The sequence below is a fragment of the Boleophthalmus pectinirostris genome, unplaced genomic scaffold (genome assembly GCF_026225935.1).
Source record: "Boleophthalmus pectinirostris isolate CB_2022bp ecotype Guang Dong unplaced genomic scaffold, ASM2622593v1 HiC_scaffold_9, whole genome shotgun sequence".
NCBI lineage: Eukaryota > Metazoa > Chordata > Actinopteri > Gobiiformes > Gobiidae > Boleophthalmus > Boleophthalmus pectinirostris.
This window is the reverse complement of record NW_026571541.1, coordinates 38,739,606-38,754,291: the sequence shown is the minus strand read 5'-3', so window position 1 is coordinate 38,754,291 and position 14,686 is coordinate 38,739,606. Positions and strand designations below refer to the sequence as shown.

The 14,686-nt window shown below is 40.8% G+C and overlaps 1 protein-coding gene across 10 annotated transcripts; it reads right to left on the bottom strand.

The window, feature by feature from the left end:
• Nucleotides 1-4,984: 4,984 nt before the first annotated feature.
• Nucleotides 4,985-14,064, bottom strand: LOC110153438 (zinc finger protein 501-like). Of its 10 annotated transcripts, none has more exons than XR_008633763.1 (3): nucleotides 13,879-14,063; nucleotides 5,673-8,269; nucleotides 4,985-5,620 (listed from the first exon to the last, which is right to left on the bottom strand). XR_008633763.1 is itself a non-coding variant. In XM_055166611.1 (3 exons), the coding sequence occupies exons 1-3, from the start codon at nucleotides 13,908-13,910 to the stop codon at nucleotides 6,799-6,801; spliced, it is 1,419 nt and encodes a 472-aa protein (XP_055022586.1). In that variant the 5' UTR covers nucleotides 13,911-14,064; the 3' UTR covers nucleotides 4,985-6,798. The 10 variants fall into 10 exon arrangements, 5 of the variants coding, with proteins under 5 accessions (XP_055022586.1, XP_055022588.1, XP_055022585.1 ...); XR_008633764.1 differs by having other exon boundaries at nucleotides 4,985-5,609; XR_008633762.1 differs by having other exon boundaries at nucleotides 4,985-5,727; nucleotides 5,821-8,269.
• Between the last annotated feature and the right edge of the window lie 622 nt (nucleotides 14,065-14,686).

The following is a 14,686-nucleotide window of genomic DNA, read 5'->3' as shown; positions in this document are numbered from 1 at the left end:
CTGTCGGGGTTGAAAAGGGTGATTTGTCGTCCGTCGATGTTTATGACCAATTTCTGGTCAAATGGTCTTGGGTCGTCTGCCGTTAGAGTGGATCAATAACCAGGATCAATACCCTTTACCTGTTTTCTCGCTCCGTCCGTCATGTTGAATTAGTGTTTCTTGTCGCCGACTAAAATAATTCCCATCATGCAACACACGCTTTTGTCAACAATGAAACTCGCCTATAAAAACTAAGAACTAAGAATTTGAATAAATTATAATAATAAACTTTGTCGATGTTTTATTTTTCCTGCATTTCCACTGCACTGTTTCTGTTTAAGACATTGTTCTGTGAAATTGAAAACTTGGAAACCTCATGTTACAAAGTCTTCACGAATGGAGCGTTGGAATTTATAATATATCAGTTTTTTTTGAGTGGAGGGTCCGGTTGGGCCTGGACTTTTACAGGTATTGATGTCGAGAAGAAGCACTGAAGTGTTCCATCCGTTTGCTCGACTGTTGAGCCGATGCTTCAAGGTGTGGACAAAAAATATATAATAGAGTGATAATAGCACAGGGGAGGGCAAACTTTCTGGCTCGTGGGCCACAAAGGTTCTAAAATTTGACTGAATGATGGAGTAGAGAGAAAAAAATAACATGAGAAATGTAGAAAACCTGAGCTTGAATTTCAATTGAAAATCACTACAAAACATCACAACAAAATATGTGTCTTTTTAAAACACTGAAAACTAAATTAATAAAATACATTTTGTTTTATTACTAACAGTTTGTATTTTAAAGCAGTGAAAGTTGTGTTCTCCTTCAGGATCTTCTCATCGTCTCTCTCCTCATGACTTTATTTCAAAAACAGTAGAAGATGCAGATCGACTTCTGTTCAATGTTCGTCTCCAAAACTCAACAGCGACCGACACGAGGACAGAACAGAGTCAGTGTGTCGGTCTGAGAGAGAACGAGTTAGATTTGATCTGGTGTGTTGTTCATCATGAGTGTGTTTACATCAACATCAGTGTCTCGATTACGATCGGGTTTTTTGAGGATCTGGGTTTTGTCACGGTGCATGTAAACGCACTAACCCAGTTACTGTGATGTAAAATTGAGTGCAAACGTGTCCAAAAGGCAAATACTTCTCAGTCTTTTCATCACAACAGCAGCGACATAAATAAAGTGACTATAAATGAGTGAAGTGACTGTAAAATAAATAAATGAATCTGCACTCGTACGACCTGCACACGTGTGATCACTGAAAACTTACACATGAAACATCTACGATATAAACACAGACCAGACTCACCATCAGCAGAACACCCCTCTGTCACAGAAAGAACGACTCATATTCCACTGAGTCACTGTGTCCTTTAGTCCAACAGAAGCTGAACCACATCAGAGACACAAGGAGTGAGTTTTTTTCTTTTTTTAATCAGAGCTGTTTATTTTTTTTTTTTATCAGCGTTAACAGTTTATGCAAATGAGCCATGTGGTTTTAAGTTCTGTTTTTGTAAAACATAAACAAATGTGGCAAAGCTGAATTATCTGATCAAACAGACTGATGTGGTTATGTTTTTGATTTAGTAAAGTTGAGTTTATTTCTGTGTGTGACTTGTACAATGTTTGGAGACGTTGGGTTTGACGTTTGATAAAACTGAAAGGTTTTCATTCCGCACTCTTCTCTCCAATTTATGTCTCTCTTTTTTAATTTTAATCTTCATGATTATTTATGTTTTGATTTGTTTTTATTATGATTTTAATGTATTTCTTATTCTGTAAAGCACTTTGAATTACTTTGTGTACGAATTGTGCCGTACAAATAAACTTGCCTTTGACGTGTGCAGTGTGCAGCTCCTCACCGCTCGTTAGAACCTCCCGAGTTTCCTCTGCTGAAGGAGCTCGACCGGGACACTCCACTTGATCATGTCACAGGGATGTGAGTGTTTCTCAGGCGCATGGAAACACAGTATCTCCAACACCGACACAACCGGGATACAGAGAATAACTGGAACAGTGAATGTGTTTACATGAACATCAATAACCCGGGTTTTTTGAGTGTCCCGGTTTCTTGATGGTTCATGTAAACGCAGTAACCCGGTTTCAGTGTCCTGGTTATTAGAAACTGTGTTACTGTAGCTGGTTTATTCTGATAGTAACTGTGATACTTGTGACATGTAAACACAGTATCCTGTTACTGCAACATAAAGTTGAGTCACATGTGTCCAAAAGACACTTTCAGGTCTTTTCACCACAACAGTAGAGACATAAATAAATTGACGAACATAAATAAAGTGACCAACATAAATAAAGTGACCAACATAAATAAATTGACCAAACGAGTGAAATGACTGTAAAATAAAGAGCTGCACTAAACCTGCACATGTACAATCTGCACTCGTGTGACGCTGAAAAACTAAAACATGAACTATCTCCTGTACGACACACACACAGAACAGACTCACCATCATCAGCACCTCTTCTGTCACTAAAACAACTCACATAATCCACTGAGTCGAGTCTTTTAGTCCAAAAGAAACTGAATCACATCAGCGACACAAGGAGCAGCTGATTTTATCACCACTAACAGTTTATGTTAATTAGCCAAACGGTCTTAAGTTTCGTTTCTGTAAAACGTAAACAAATGTGATCAGAGCTGAATGATCTGATCAAACGGCTGATGTGTCTATAGTGTTTATGGTTTATATGTTGTAAAGTTGAGTTTATTTATTCTGTGCAGTGGATTGTGGGAGATCTCATAGTTTGTATTTTTCCTGGTTTATGAAATTGATTTAAGTTAATTTTTGCGCTTGTGCATTTGTAAGATTATGTCAAGAAACCGGGACACTCCATTTGATCATGTCCACGTGGATATGAGTGTCCAGGTTTGTCAGTGCTCATGTAAACACAGTAACACGAACACTGACAGAACCAGGACATGGACAATAACCGGGTTATTGATGCACATGTGACGCACTCACTGATGTGCACAGGCCCAGAGTCTCATATCAGCAGATAAGACACTCACCCAGAGCCACGTGTGTCTGGAGCCACATCTAGTTTAACCTTCACCATATTTACTACAGTTAAACTGCCTAAACTGGAAATTCCCTCTGGTCAACATGAACGATTGTGTCACTCCCCTGTAAACAGTGACGTGTCCTTCATGTCGAGGTTTGGAAGTGTGTGTCGATTAATCCAGGAAGTCTTCGGTGAAGTGTATCGAGGTTTGTATCGGTGACGTGTGTGGTGACGTTCGAAGCCTCGTGAACCGTCCGAACCACGTGACCGTTTCAGGAAGTGCTTCGTGGATTTGGAGTGCGATTTGAAACATAAAGGCCAAAGAAACGCAACAGATTCACCCAAAATATTTTGTGGTTTTGGTTTGTTGCGAGTTTGGTACATTCTGTTTGAGATTCAACAAACCTTTGACTGACTAAATCATCCTGAGTTTACAGAGAACATTTTGTATGTGGAGCGACAACAAAGCAGAACCTGAATCGCTCACTCAACCTCGGTTACGAATTTAAAAAGTCAACACCAAAGTGAAAGTCTCCAACTGTTCACCAAGAAACACCTTCCACTGCAAAGACCAAGACGTGATGTTTGTGTAAAACCACAAGAACAAGAAAGTGCAGCTCAGTCTGTTTGTCTTCTGCTCCTCTACATTAACAAACAGGATTTTGTTTTGTTGTGGCTCCACATACAAAATGTTCTCTGTAAACTCAGGATGATTTAGTCAGACAAATGTTTCCTTTTTGTTTCTTCCTGTGGATCAATCCTGCCCATCACCTTCACCTTTCACTATTTTTCAATTCTGTTGGGAAGAGAAACAGTTTGAACAGAGGTTTGAGTCACACACATCTGATTCACTTTTGCATTTATAAAGTTCACAAACACATTTCTCGAGCCGTTTTCCGCTGTTTGGATCCAACAACCACAACAATTACGACGTTCAAATCCCAAAACTAAAATATGACAATATCAGAACCAGAAACAAAAGTGAAATGGTTCAAAAGACTTGAAAAGATCGACTTTGACAATAAACACATCCCACTGGGAAAACAAACATGGAGGTTTGACGCTCACTTTTTCAGAAAATCCTTCTCAGTGTGAACTGCACAATGATCAGAAGTCTGAGATTCTTGATGTGTGTTTGAGAGTGAGTTTTATATCACCTGTTCTTCGTTACACTTTGTTGTTAGTTTGGGCCGACTTTTCCTTTCTCCTTGTTCCTCATTAAATGTATAATGTTGTGTTTTATGCCGTGTTTAGTTGATTTCTATTTACCGATACCGAAACACGCCTCGTCACACGGTCACTAGGCAGACCTCGAGCGAGCATTGGATTTACCTTTGTGGCCACCAGAGGGAGCCATGCTTGGTATTTATTTTTGCGACCACCAGATGGAGCTCTTGTGTTTAATGACATTTGTTTTCTGACAGTGTCATGTATAGATGTATAGATAGATAGAGCATATTTTTATAATTTTAAATACTTTTTTTTTTTTTTTTTTAAATCATGTACCTTCATCAACAGTTCAAAGATGGAATAACACAAGATATGATGAAATACATCCATTTATTTACATGATTTTTGCAGGTCTTTGAAATTTGGGAAATAATTTTTGTTCCATGTTTCATTCATGGTCTGTTTAAAACGTATGGAACTTTAGAACCAAAAATGGAACAGAAAAAAGGTCAACAGTTTGATAAACTAGAGAACATATGTATCTGTTCAATACACTTTTATATCAGATGAATTAACTTGAAGTTTTGGCCTTGTTGTTTACTTCTGCTTGACCGGGCCCAGATGTTTGTCATTGTCTAAATATTTCAGTATCTGGTTCCATCAAAAAGCAACTTTTGTTTCAGTCTCTCTCCACTCCCTGAGCTGAATGTTCATCTCCTGGTACTCAGCCCACGACACAACTGCACTGACCTCTTTTAGTACAGTGGACTTACCTAGTAGTAACACACACAAGACAAGACAAGCAACAACAAACGGTCCAAAAAACAGATTTTATTTTCTAATTCTAACATTTGACTTCAGTTTTTCATCACAATAAAACAAAAGAATAAACATCTGTGGGCGGCAAACAAGAGTCAAAACAGAATAAAAAGACAAAATGCAGTTGCAGGTTTGTCTCTGATTAGGAAAGTGCAGTGAAGAAGAACTAAAAGCTCCACGAGAAAAACAAGACAATGAAGAATAAGATGGACAAACTTCAGCTAAAACCTCTTTCTAATAATAAAAAAAAATCTGTACATCATTTTACACTTTTATATTTGACACTAGGCAGAGCTCGAGTCCACAGTCCGGAGTCTCTGAAGTCTGATCTGCAACGATTTTCTTCATTATTTGTCTCCAAAACCAAAATGAAAAAACAGATGAATGATTCTTTTTTTCAGTTTTTGATTTTGGTGTTTAAATGAAAAATGGAAAAAACGGAAAACGACTGCGACTGTTTCCCGTTTACGTGACTTAAACTACGATGCCGAACTTTTGCGCCGCATACGGACTGAACCAGGACTAGACCAGTCTCAGTCCTGATCACCCGACAGTCTACACAGGCGCACCTCACGTTTAGTCACACTCAGCAGTCCTGGTTTAGTCCTGGTTTAGTCCTGGTTTAGTCCTGGTTTAGACCTGGTTTAGACCTGGTTTAGTCCTTTAGTCCTGGTTTAGACCTGGTTTAGTCCTGGTTTAGTCCTGGTTTAGTCCTGGTTTAGTCCTGGTTTAGACCTGGTTTAGTCCTTTAGTCCTGGTTTAGTCCTGGTTTAGTCCTGGTTTAGTCCTGGTTTAGTCCTGGTTTAGTCCTTTAGTCCTGGTTTAGACCTGGTTTAGTCCTGATTTAGTCCTGGTTTAGTCCTGGTTTAGTCCTTTATACCTGGTTTAGACCTGGTTTAGTCCTGGTTCAGACCTGGTTTAGACCTGGTTCAGTCCTGTTTTAGTCCTGGTTTAGACCTGGTTCAGTCCTGTTTTAGTCCTGGTTCAGTCCTTTAGACCTGGTTTAGTCCTGGTTCAGTCCTGGTTTAGACTTGTTTTAGTTCTGGTTTAGTCCTGGTTCAGTCCCGGTTTAGACCTGGTTCAGTCCTGGTTTAGTCCTGGTTTAGTCCTGGTTCAGTCCTGGTTCAGTCCTGGTTCAGTCCTGGTGTAGTCCTGGTGTAGTCCTGGTTCAGTCCTGGTTTAGTCCTGGTTTAGTCCTGGTTCAGTCCTGGTTCAGTCCTGGTTTACTCCTGGTTCAGTCCTGGTTCAGTCCTGGTTTAGACTTGTTTTAGTCCTGGTTTAGTCCTGGTTTAGTCCTGGTTCAGTCCTGGTTCAGTCCTGGTTCAGTCCTGGTTTAGTCCTGGTTTAGTCCTGGTGTAGTCCTGGTTCAGTCCTGGTTCAGTCCATTTTCCATTTTTTTCCATTTTTCATTTAAAAACAAAAACAAAAACTGAAAAAAATGAATCATTATCTGTTTTTTCATTTTGGGTTTGGAGACAAATAATGAAGAAAACTACAGTTTTTTCGTTTTCTTATTTTTGGTTTTATTTTGAAAAACCAATGAACGAAGGACACATGGATTATTCTGGGCTTCTGCTGCTGGAGAGGAAACCGCTGCCTGCCTCTATTTTACACCCTGCACTTTTTTATAATGATTGAAAAATAAAAAAAACTAAAAGTAAACTGTGGACCACCGCTTCACGTTTTTATCTGTGTTTTTAAAACCTTACTCACTGAACCCCAACCCGCTCATGGTCCACCTACATCACACTAAAAAAACAAAACAAAACAAAAACTGTACATCATTTTAAGGTTTTATATTTGACACTAGGCAGAGCTCGAGTCCACAGTCCGGAGTCTCTGAAGCCTGATCTCCAGCTTTTTGAGTCTGACTTTAGGCTCACATGACGCGGCCTCGGCAGCTCTTTCTCCTTTACTGTGTTCCAGAGGGTGGAGCTTCAGACGAGCGGGTTTCCTCCGAGTCCTTCCACGCTGGTCAGAGCTGCAGCTTTTCTCTTCAGTCTGGAACATTTGGACACGTTTCAGACGCTTCCCCACAGACCCGGAAGCCTTCCCTCTCTCTTCACGGTCTGAGTCGTCTCCTGTGTGCTTTCGGTAGTGACTGGAGAGCTCCTTCGATGTTCTGAAGAACTTTTCACACTGGTCACACTCATATCGTCTGTGCAAGAAGTGAATTCTCATGTGTTTACTGAGATTGTATGATACAGAGAAAGTTTTCCCACACTGGTCACACTCATATGGTTTTTCACCTGTGTGGATTCTCATATGTGACGTTAGGTGGTTTGATTGTGAAAATGTCTTTTCACACACATCACATCTGTACGGTTTCTCTCCTGTGTGGACTCTCATATGTTGATGGAGGGCACCAGACTGTCTAAATTCCATCCCACACTGGTCACACTCATACGGTTTCTCTTCTGTGTGGATTCTCATATGTGACGTTAGGCTGCTTGACGTTGAAAATGTCTTTTCACACACATCACATCTGTACGGTTTCTCTCCTGTGTGGACTCTCACATGTTGATGGAGGGCACCAGACTCTCGAAATCCCTTCCCACACTGGTCACACTCGTACGGTTTTTCACCTGTGTGGATTCTCATATGTAGATGGAGGGCACCAGACTCTCGAAATCCCTTCCCACACTGGTCACACTCGTACGGTTTTTCACCTGTGTGGATTCTCATATGTGACGTTAGGTTGCTTGACGTTGAAAATGTCTTTTCACACACATCACATCTGTACGGTTTCTCTCCTGTGTGGATTCTCATATGTGACGTTAGGTGGCTTGATAGTGAAAATGTCTTTTCACACACATCACATCTGTACGGTTTCTCTCCTGTGTGGACTCTCACATGTTGATGGAGGGCACTAGACTGTCTAAATTCCATCCCACACTGTTCACATCTGTACGGTTTTTCACCTGTGTGGATTCTCATATGTTGATGGAGGGCACCAGACTGTCTAAATTCCATCCCACACTGGTCACACTCGTAAGGTTTTTCACCTGTGTGGATTCTCATATGTGACGTTAGGTGGCTTGATTGTGAAAATGTCTTTTCACACACATCACATCTGTACAGTTTTTCACCTGTGTGGATTCTCATATGTGACGTTAGGTGGCTTGATTGTGAAAATGTCTTTTCACACACATCACACTCGTACGGTTTCTCTCCTGTGTGACTTCTGTAGTGTATTTTCAGTTGGGACGCACATGCCCACACCTTTCCACACTGGTCACATGTGAAGGCCATTCTGTCGCTGGATCTCGGAGCTCTGCTTTGGAAGAAAAGAAAGAAAGTGTTAAGTAAAATACCTTTTTAAAATTCATTATTAATTACTCATTGCATTTATACAGCGCCTTTCAAGATACCCAAAGTGCTTTACAGTTCATTATTCATTCACTCAACACTCAGTGGTGTAAACGCTGTATTCTACTGTAGCCGCAGCTGCCCTGGGGCAGACTGACGGAAGTGAGGCTGCCAATCAGCGCCATCAGCCCCTCTGACCACCATCACTCACACACACACCACTTTCATACTAGGCAATGTGAGTGAAGTCAAGTGTCTTGCCTAAGGACACAATGACAGTTTTTGCCAATGGTGTCTCCTGTGGCTCCTGATTTTCCCAGTGGTCTTCATCCAAGTACTAACCAGGCCCGGCCCTGCTGAGCTCCTGAGATCTGACGGGATCAGGTTTTGACAAACTGCTGTGGCCACAACGAAATACACATAAAATCACAGAGTCACACGTGAATGTTTCAGTGTGTGTTTACAAGCAAGTTATAGTTTGTATTTTATATTAAAGGCACACTTTCTGTCAGATCAGGTTGTTGTTGGGGCTGGGTGTGAGTGGTGGGTCAGGTTGTTGTGGGTGTTGGGGCTGGTTGTTGTGGGTGTTGGGGCTGGTTGTTGTGGGTGTTGGGGCTGGTTGTTGTGGGTGTTGGGGCTGGTTGTTGTGGGTGTTGGGGCTGGTTGTTGTGGGTGTTGGGGCTGGTTGTTGTGGGTGTTGGGGCTGGTTGTTGTGGGTGTTGGGGCTGGTTGTTGTGGGTGTTGGGGCTGGTTGTTGTGGGTGTTGGGGCTGGTTGTTGTGGGTGTTGGGGCTGGTTGTTGTGTGGGGGCTGTTGGGGCTGGTTGTTGTGGGTGTTGGGGCTGGTTGTTGTGGGTGTTGGGGCTGGTTGTTGTGGGTGTTGGGGCTGGTTGTTGTGGGGTGTTGGGGGCTGGTTGTTGTGGGTGTTGGGCTGGTTGTTGTGGGTGTTGGGGGGTTGTTGTGGGTGTTGGGGCTGGTTGTTGTGGGTGTTGGGGCTGGTTGTTGTGGGTGTTGGGGCTGGTTGTTGTGGGTGTTGGGGCTGGTTGTTGTAGGTGTTGGGGCTGGTTGTTGGGGCTGGGTGTGAGCGGCAGATCAAGCCAAACGTTCACATTTACTTCTATTTTTAACACTTTAACACCTTATTTGATGCATATTATAAACTTATTAGACGTGTTAATTGTTATTTATCAAATTGTTTTTATTTGATGCGTCAATTTATTCTCCATATGATAATGATCCTCCCACTGATTTTCAATGTCAATGAATTTAAAGTGTTTTCAGCAAATCACTGACCAAGACAAAGAGTCAGAACAACACCAGTGTCCCTGTGCACGTCCTGTTCTCTTACTAAATAAACCTTACACTGTGTAAATTAACATTTATCAAATTTAAAACTGTTGTATTGTACCTCAACGTATTTCTCTTTTCAGTATGTCAGCCATAAATATTTTACAAAGACTCCTTTAGTCCTGATTATTTCAGTGGGACATGGAAAGGAGCAGATCTGCTGTGAATCACTGCAGTGGTGTCTACTGAGATTTACAATGTCTCACTACAGCATCAGGCTGATCTGTGTCGGCCGATCCACAGCACCGGTCTGATCTGTTTATTCAAATCTAACAGCTCAACATGTAAAAGAATCACTCTCCGTTCCTCGACTTATTGCGCCTCTAGTGGCAAATGCAATAAAATGCAATAGCAGAAAATGAAGTTCGAGTGTTTAATTTTCTCTTTTGACATTTGCGTACGGACAGTTAAATAATCATATGTTTAATGGCCGACAGACTGAAAAGATAAAAACGTTGAGGTGCATTTTAAATTTGATAAACGCATCAAATTACAATGTCTATAGCAAGCCAATAATGCCACATTTACGCATTAGGCACTTACATTTCAATATAAATTACGCCGTTTTTCAGATATGATGCCGCTTTTTTCGATGAAAATTCACCAACATGCGCCTCTTTTTACACCATAATGATGTTCCAGAACAATGTGCGTATTTTACATGTGTTTTGCACATCAAGACGCGCAGCTTTTACGTGCGTCGGTGCCAACTACTGATATGATAATCATGTCCATCCCTTTTTTCTGGCCACCAATAAATTAGAAGTGTTTGGCCCGATCACTGATCAGGAACAGCAGACCAAGACAGTTGAGGGTAACGGCTGAGGATTCTTCAGGTCGGAAACAGAAGACAGGACAGAGTGTGGAGTCAAATCATGTATCATTCGTTCATTTGTTTTTCTATATAAAACCAAAATATGAAAATTTAAAAAACAACCGTTTTCTTCATTATTTATGTCCAAAACCAAAATGAAAAAACTGATGATTTGTTTGTTCAAAATAAAACACACTGGTCGTCCGGTCGGGGAGAATCCTGAGACGGCGCCTCTGGTGAAATGGAAGAAGTGATGAAAATCCACCACCTCTTCCTGTTTATCATCCACCTCCCACCCAGGACAGAGACGCTTCTGCTCCCCAAGGTTTTCTCTTTCTACCTTTATTTTTAACCTTTTATCACTGCTAGTAATGTTAGAAAAGTACAAAAGTAATATTAGAAGAAGAAAAGTAATGGTAGAAGTAGAAAAGTACTGGGAGAAGTAGAAGTAGAAAAGTAATGGTAGAAGTAGAAAAGTACTGGGAGAAGTAGAAGTAGAAAAGTAATGGTAGAAGTAGAAAAAGAAAAGTAATGGTAGAAGTAGATGTCAAGTGAAAAAGCCGAGCCCCTGCACCGACTCTTCACCTTCACTCCTGATCCCTCTTCTTCTTCTTCTTCTTTTTTGAGTTGATGATGTTATTTTTAGTGTGGCCAGTAGGTGGCAGCAAGACAAACCTCAGGTGACCAGGTGTGTCTCTGGAACCATTTGATTGGGCCCAGGTGAACAAACACAAACAGAACCAAACGAAGGAACGTGAAACACAGAGACACTGGTGAGGAAATTTACCTTTAAAATTAGTTTAAGTTTAGTTAAAGTAAATAGTCAATTCAATTTAAGTTTGAAAATGCCAAAATAGAGCTAAGGTGAATAACTAAACTGTTTATTTATAAAGTAGTAAATCTGATTTATAGTAAATGATGTAAATTCTAAGTTAAAGTAGCTCGAGTTAAAAAATATATATGTTATTTAGCAATTAAAAAAACAAAACAATGTGTTTATTTATCAAAATTTATCTTCAAATAATAAAATATTACAATTTCATGTACTCATTTAAAACTGTATAAAAAGTTATATTACAGGATTAAAAATGTATTGGTCAAATGATTGGTTAAATTTATAGCTATTTAAGTTCATGTATAAAATGTAAAGTAAATATTATAAAATACAATAAATATTATATATAAATAATAAATATTATAATGGAAGTGTATTAATTAAAATAGATTATATAACTAATGAAATTGGAAAATGTAAATTTTATTTCATTACACATTTGTTTAATTTAAAGGTACTACTACTACCACTACTACCACCACTACAACTACCACTACAACAACTACTACCACTACTACCACCACTACTACTACTACTACCACTACTACTACAAACAAATTATTTCAATAAAAACTTCAATCCGAGTTGAGTCTTGTGTCTGTTTCCGTTTTTTTGTTTTTTCAAGTTGGACCTGCATTCCAAAAGTAATATTAGAAGTAACAGAGTAGTAGTAGTAGTAGTAGTAGTAGTAGTAGTAGTAGTAGTAGTAGTAGTGTTTCCTTTTGACCTGGATTTGACCACTTCCTGTCAGCACCTGCCTGACAAACGGAAGTAAACGTGGAACAAACGGTACGAGCAGATGTGCTGCTGCTGTTTTAACGACTTTGTGTTGTGACAGGAAATCGAACGAGGACAGAGGCACAAACGGAAGACGGAACAGACTCGTGTTTGGACTAAAGAGGAGGAACAGACTCGTGTTTGGACTAAAGAGGAGGAACAGACTCGTGTTTGGACTAAAGAGGAGGAACAGACTCGTGTTTGGACTAAAGAGGAGGAACAGACTCGTGTTTGGACTAAAGAGGAGGAACAGACTCGTGTTTGGACTAAAGAGGAGGAACAGACTCGTGTTTGGACTAAAGAGAGGAAACAGACTCGTGTTTGGACTAAAGAGGAGGAACAGACTCGTGTTTGGACTAAAGAGGAGGAACAGACTCATGTTTGGACTAAAGAGGAGGAACAGACTCGTGTTTGGACTAAAGAGGAGGAACAGACTCATGTTTGGACTAAAGAGGAGGGGGGGACTCTCAGTTTTGAAGGCTGTACCAAATGGTGAAGTTTTTTGAGTGCATCACATGTGCATATTAAACATTGAATGTATATATTTGTTTGACTATTACACATTGAGTTGTTTAACCACTGAAATCTTATGTATGTTTAAAGGCACCACTATGTGAAACATGTTTGCTTTTAAAGTAATCCTTTACAGATAAAGGTTGTGTCCTTTTAAGGAATTTCATCGCAGAGCAGCAGCAGTGGGGACGGTGAGAAACTAAACTAAACTGGTGATTTACATTGGGCGGCTGTGGGCTGCTGTCAACTCCCTAAACCTAAAGGAATGCAGAGATACTCCAGAGACGACCAGAGACGACTCAAGGCGTTACCTGTTTAACATATTATTTGCATCTTCTTGTCTATAAGAACTGGGCGAAGTTAGTTCAGGGGCAGTCAGATTTGCCTGATTTAAGTCTCTGTAGACACAGGCAGTTAGGGACAACAATCTGACCCAGAGCTCTGGATTACAATTGTATTGTATAGGGAATAAATTCTTCTTGATTTTAATCGATCGATTCCATTGGTTATTTTTAAGAGAACACGCTGAATGGTTTTTTGAGGAAACCTAACAGTTTGTTATAAATACAAGTGAGAAACAAATGCAGTTTTTGGACTTACTGGAAAACATCAGATCATTGCATCTTGTTCCGTGTAGATCTGCTGACAGAACAGTCTGACTGCACATGGAAACTAAAAGGCCGTCGTCCCACTGCCACTAAATCCATGTCAATCTGTGTTTCATTCCTTCATTTGTTTTTCAATATAAAACCAAAAATAAGAAAATGAAAAACAGTTTTCTTCATTATTTGTCTCCAAAACCAAAATGAAAAAACAGATAATGATTCGTTTTTTTTCAGTTTTCAGTTTTGTGTTTAAAATGAAAAATGAAAAAACTGATGAGTAACTGTATTCAGTTACAGTTACTCTGTATTCAGTTACTGTTACTGTTTCAGTGAGTGGTAATTGGATTACAGTTACTTTGTTGAAATAAATGGATTACACAGAGATATTTTCCTGTTTTCACGTAAAAACGGCGCGTCTTGATGCGTAAAACGCACGTAAAACACGCGCGTTGTTCCAGAACATCAAAGCGGCGCATTTTGGTGAATTTTCGGCGTAAAAAGCGGCGTCATGTCTGTCAAACGGCGAACGCTGCGGGAGAAGGTCTATGGAGACGCGAGCGCCTCGTGCGTAAATGAACAGTTTGGTTTGTCAGACTCTTGTCCACAAACGGACGCGGCGCTAAACACGTGAAGATTTAGAAACATAAACACGAGCTCGAATCTCACAATGTTCACGAACTGAACTCACCAGGAGAAGAGACGGTCTGGAATCACAAACATCCACAGAGTCACAGGTTTGTTCCTGACGCAGAGCCGCAGGGTTCGTCCGCGTCACACAACAACACAAACTTTTTATTCTTACAGATCCACGCGCCACAGAGCCACGAGCCACAGATCCACGAGCCACAGAGCCACAGAGCCACAGAGCCACGCGCGGTCTGTTTGTTGAGTCTCTGGCTGCAGACAAGCCCCCAGGTTCCAAAATGGCCGCCCCTTCAAGTCAATGGGCTGAGCTCAATGTCACATGATCCCAGATTAGCCTAGCCCGGCTAGGTACTTCCGGCGGCTGTGGGCTGACCGAGCATGCGCACTAGTGCTCTTTTCTCCCACAGGCACACGCGAATGCACGCGACCGCACGCACGGTGCACGGGCTCGTGTGTCACGTGATCACTTTGACCAATCAGAGCGAGAGGAGCTAGAGCGGAGCAGTGCGTAGCCGAAGCTAACGATTATAAAGCGTTTTTTTAAGACAACTCAAGGATTTTGAGCGAGAAAAAGTTTATGATCTAAAAATAGGTAAAAATCGCCAACAAATCCGATAATTTTGAAAGCTGTAGGTCCCTGTCAGACGAACATGAGCAGTTTGTGATTATATTGCCTCTATGATAAAAATCTTGTCTCGGCCCACGGGACTTTTTCTGCTGAAGTTCAGTGAGACACTACGTCAACTGGAGGCAGCTACAAGCAGCAAATACTGTATCCAGTTATTTTAATAGATCCATGAGACAAGACCCCAGGTTCCAAAATGGCCGCCCCTTCCGGTCAATGGGCTGAG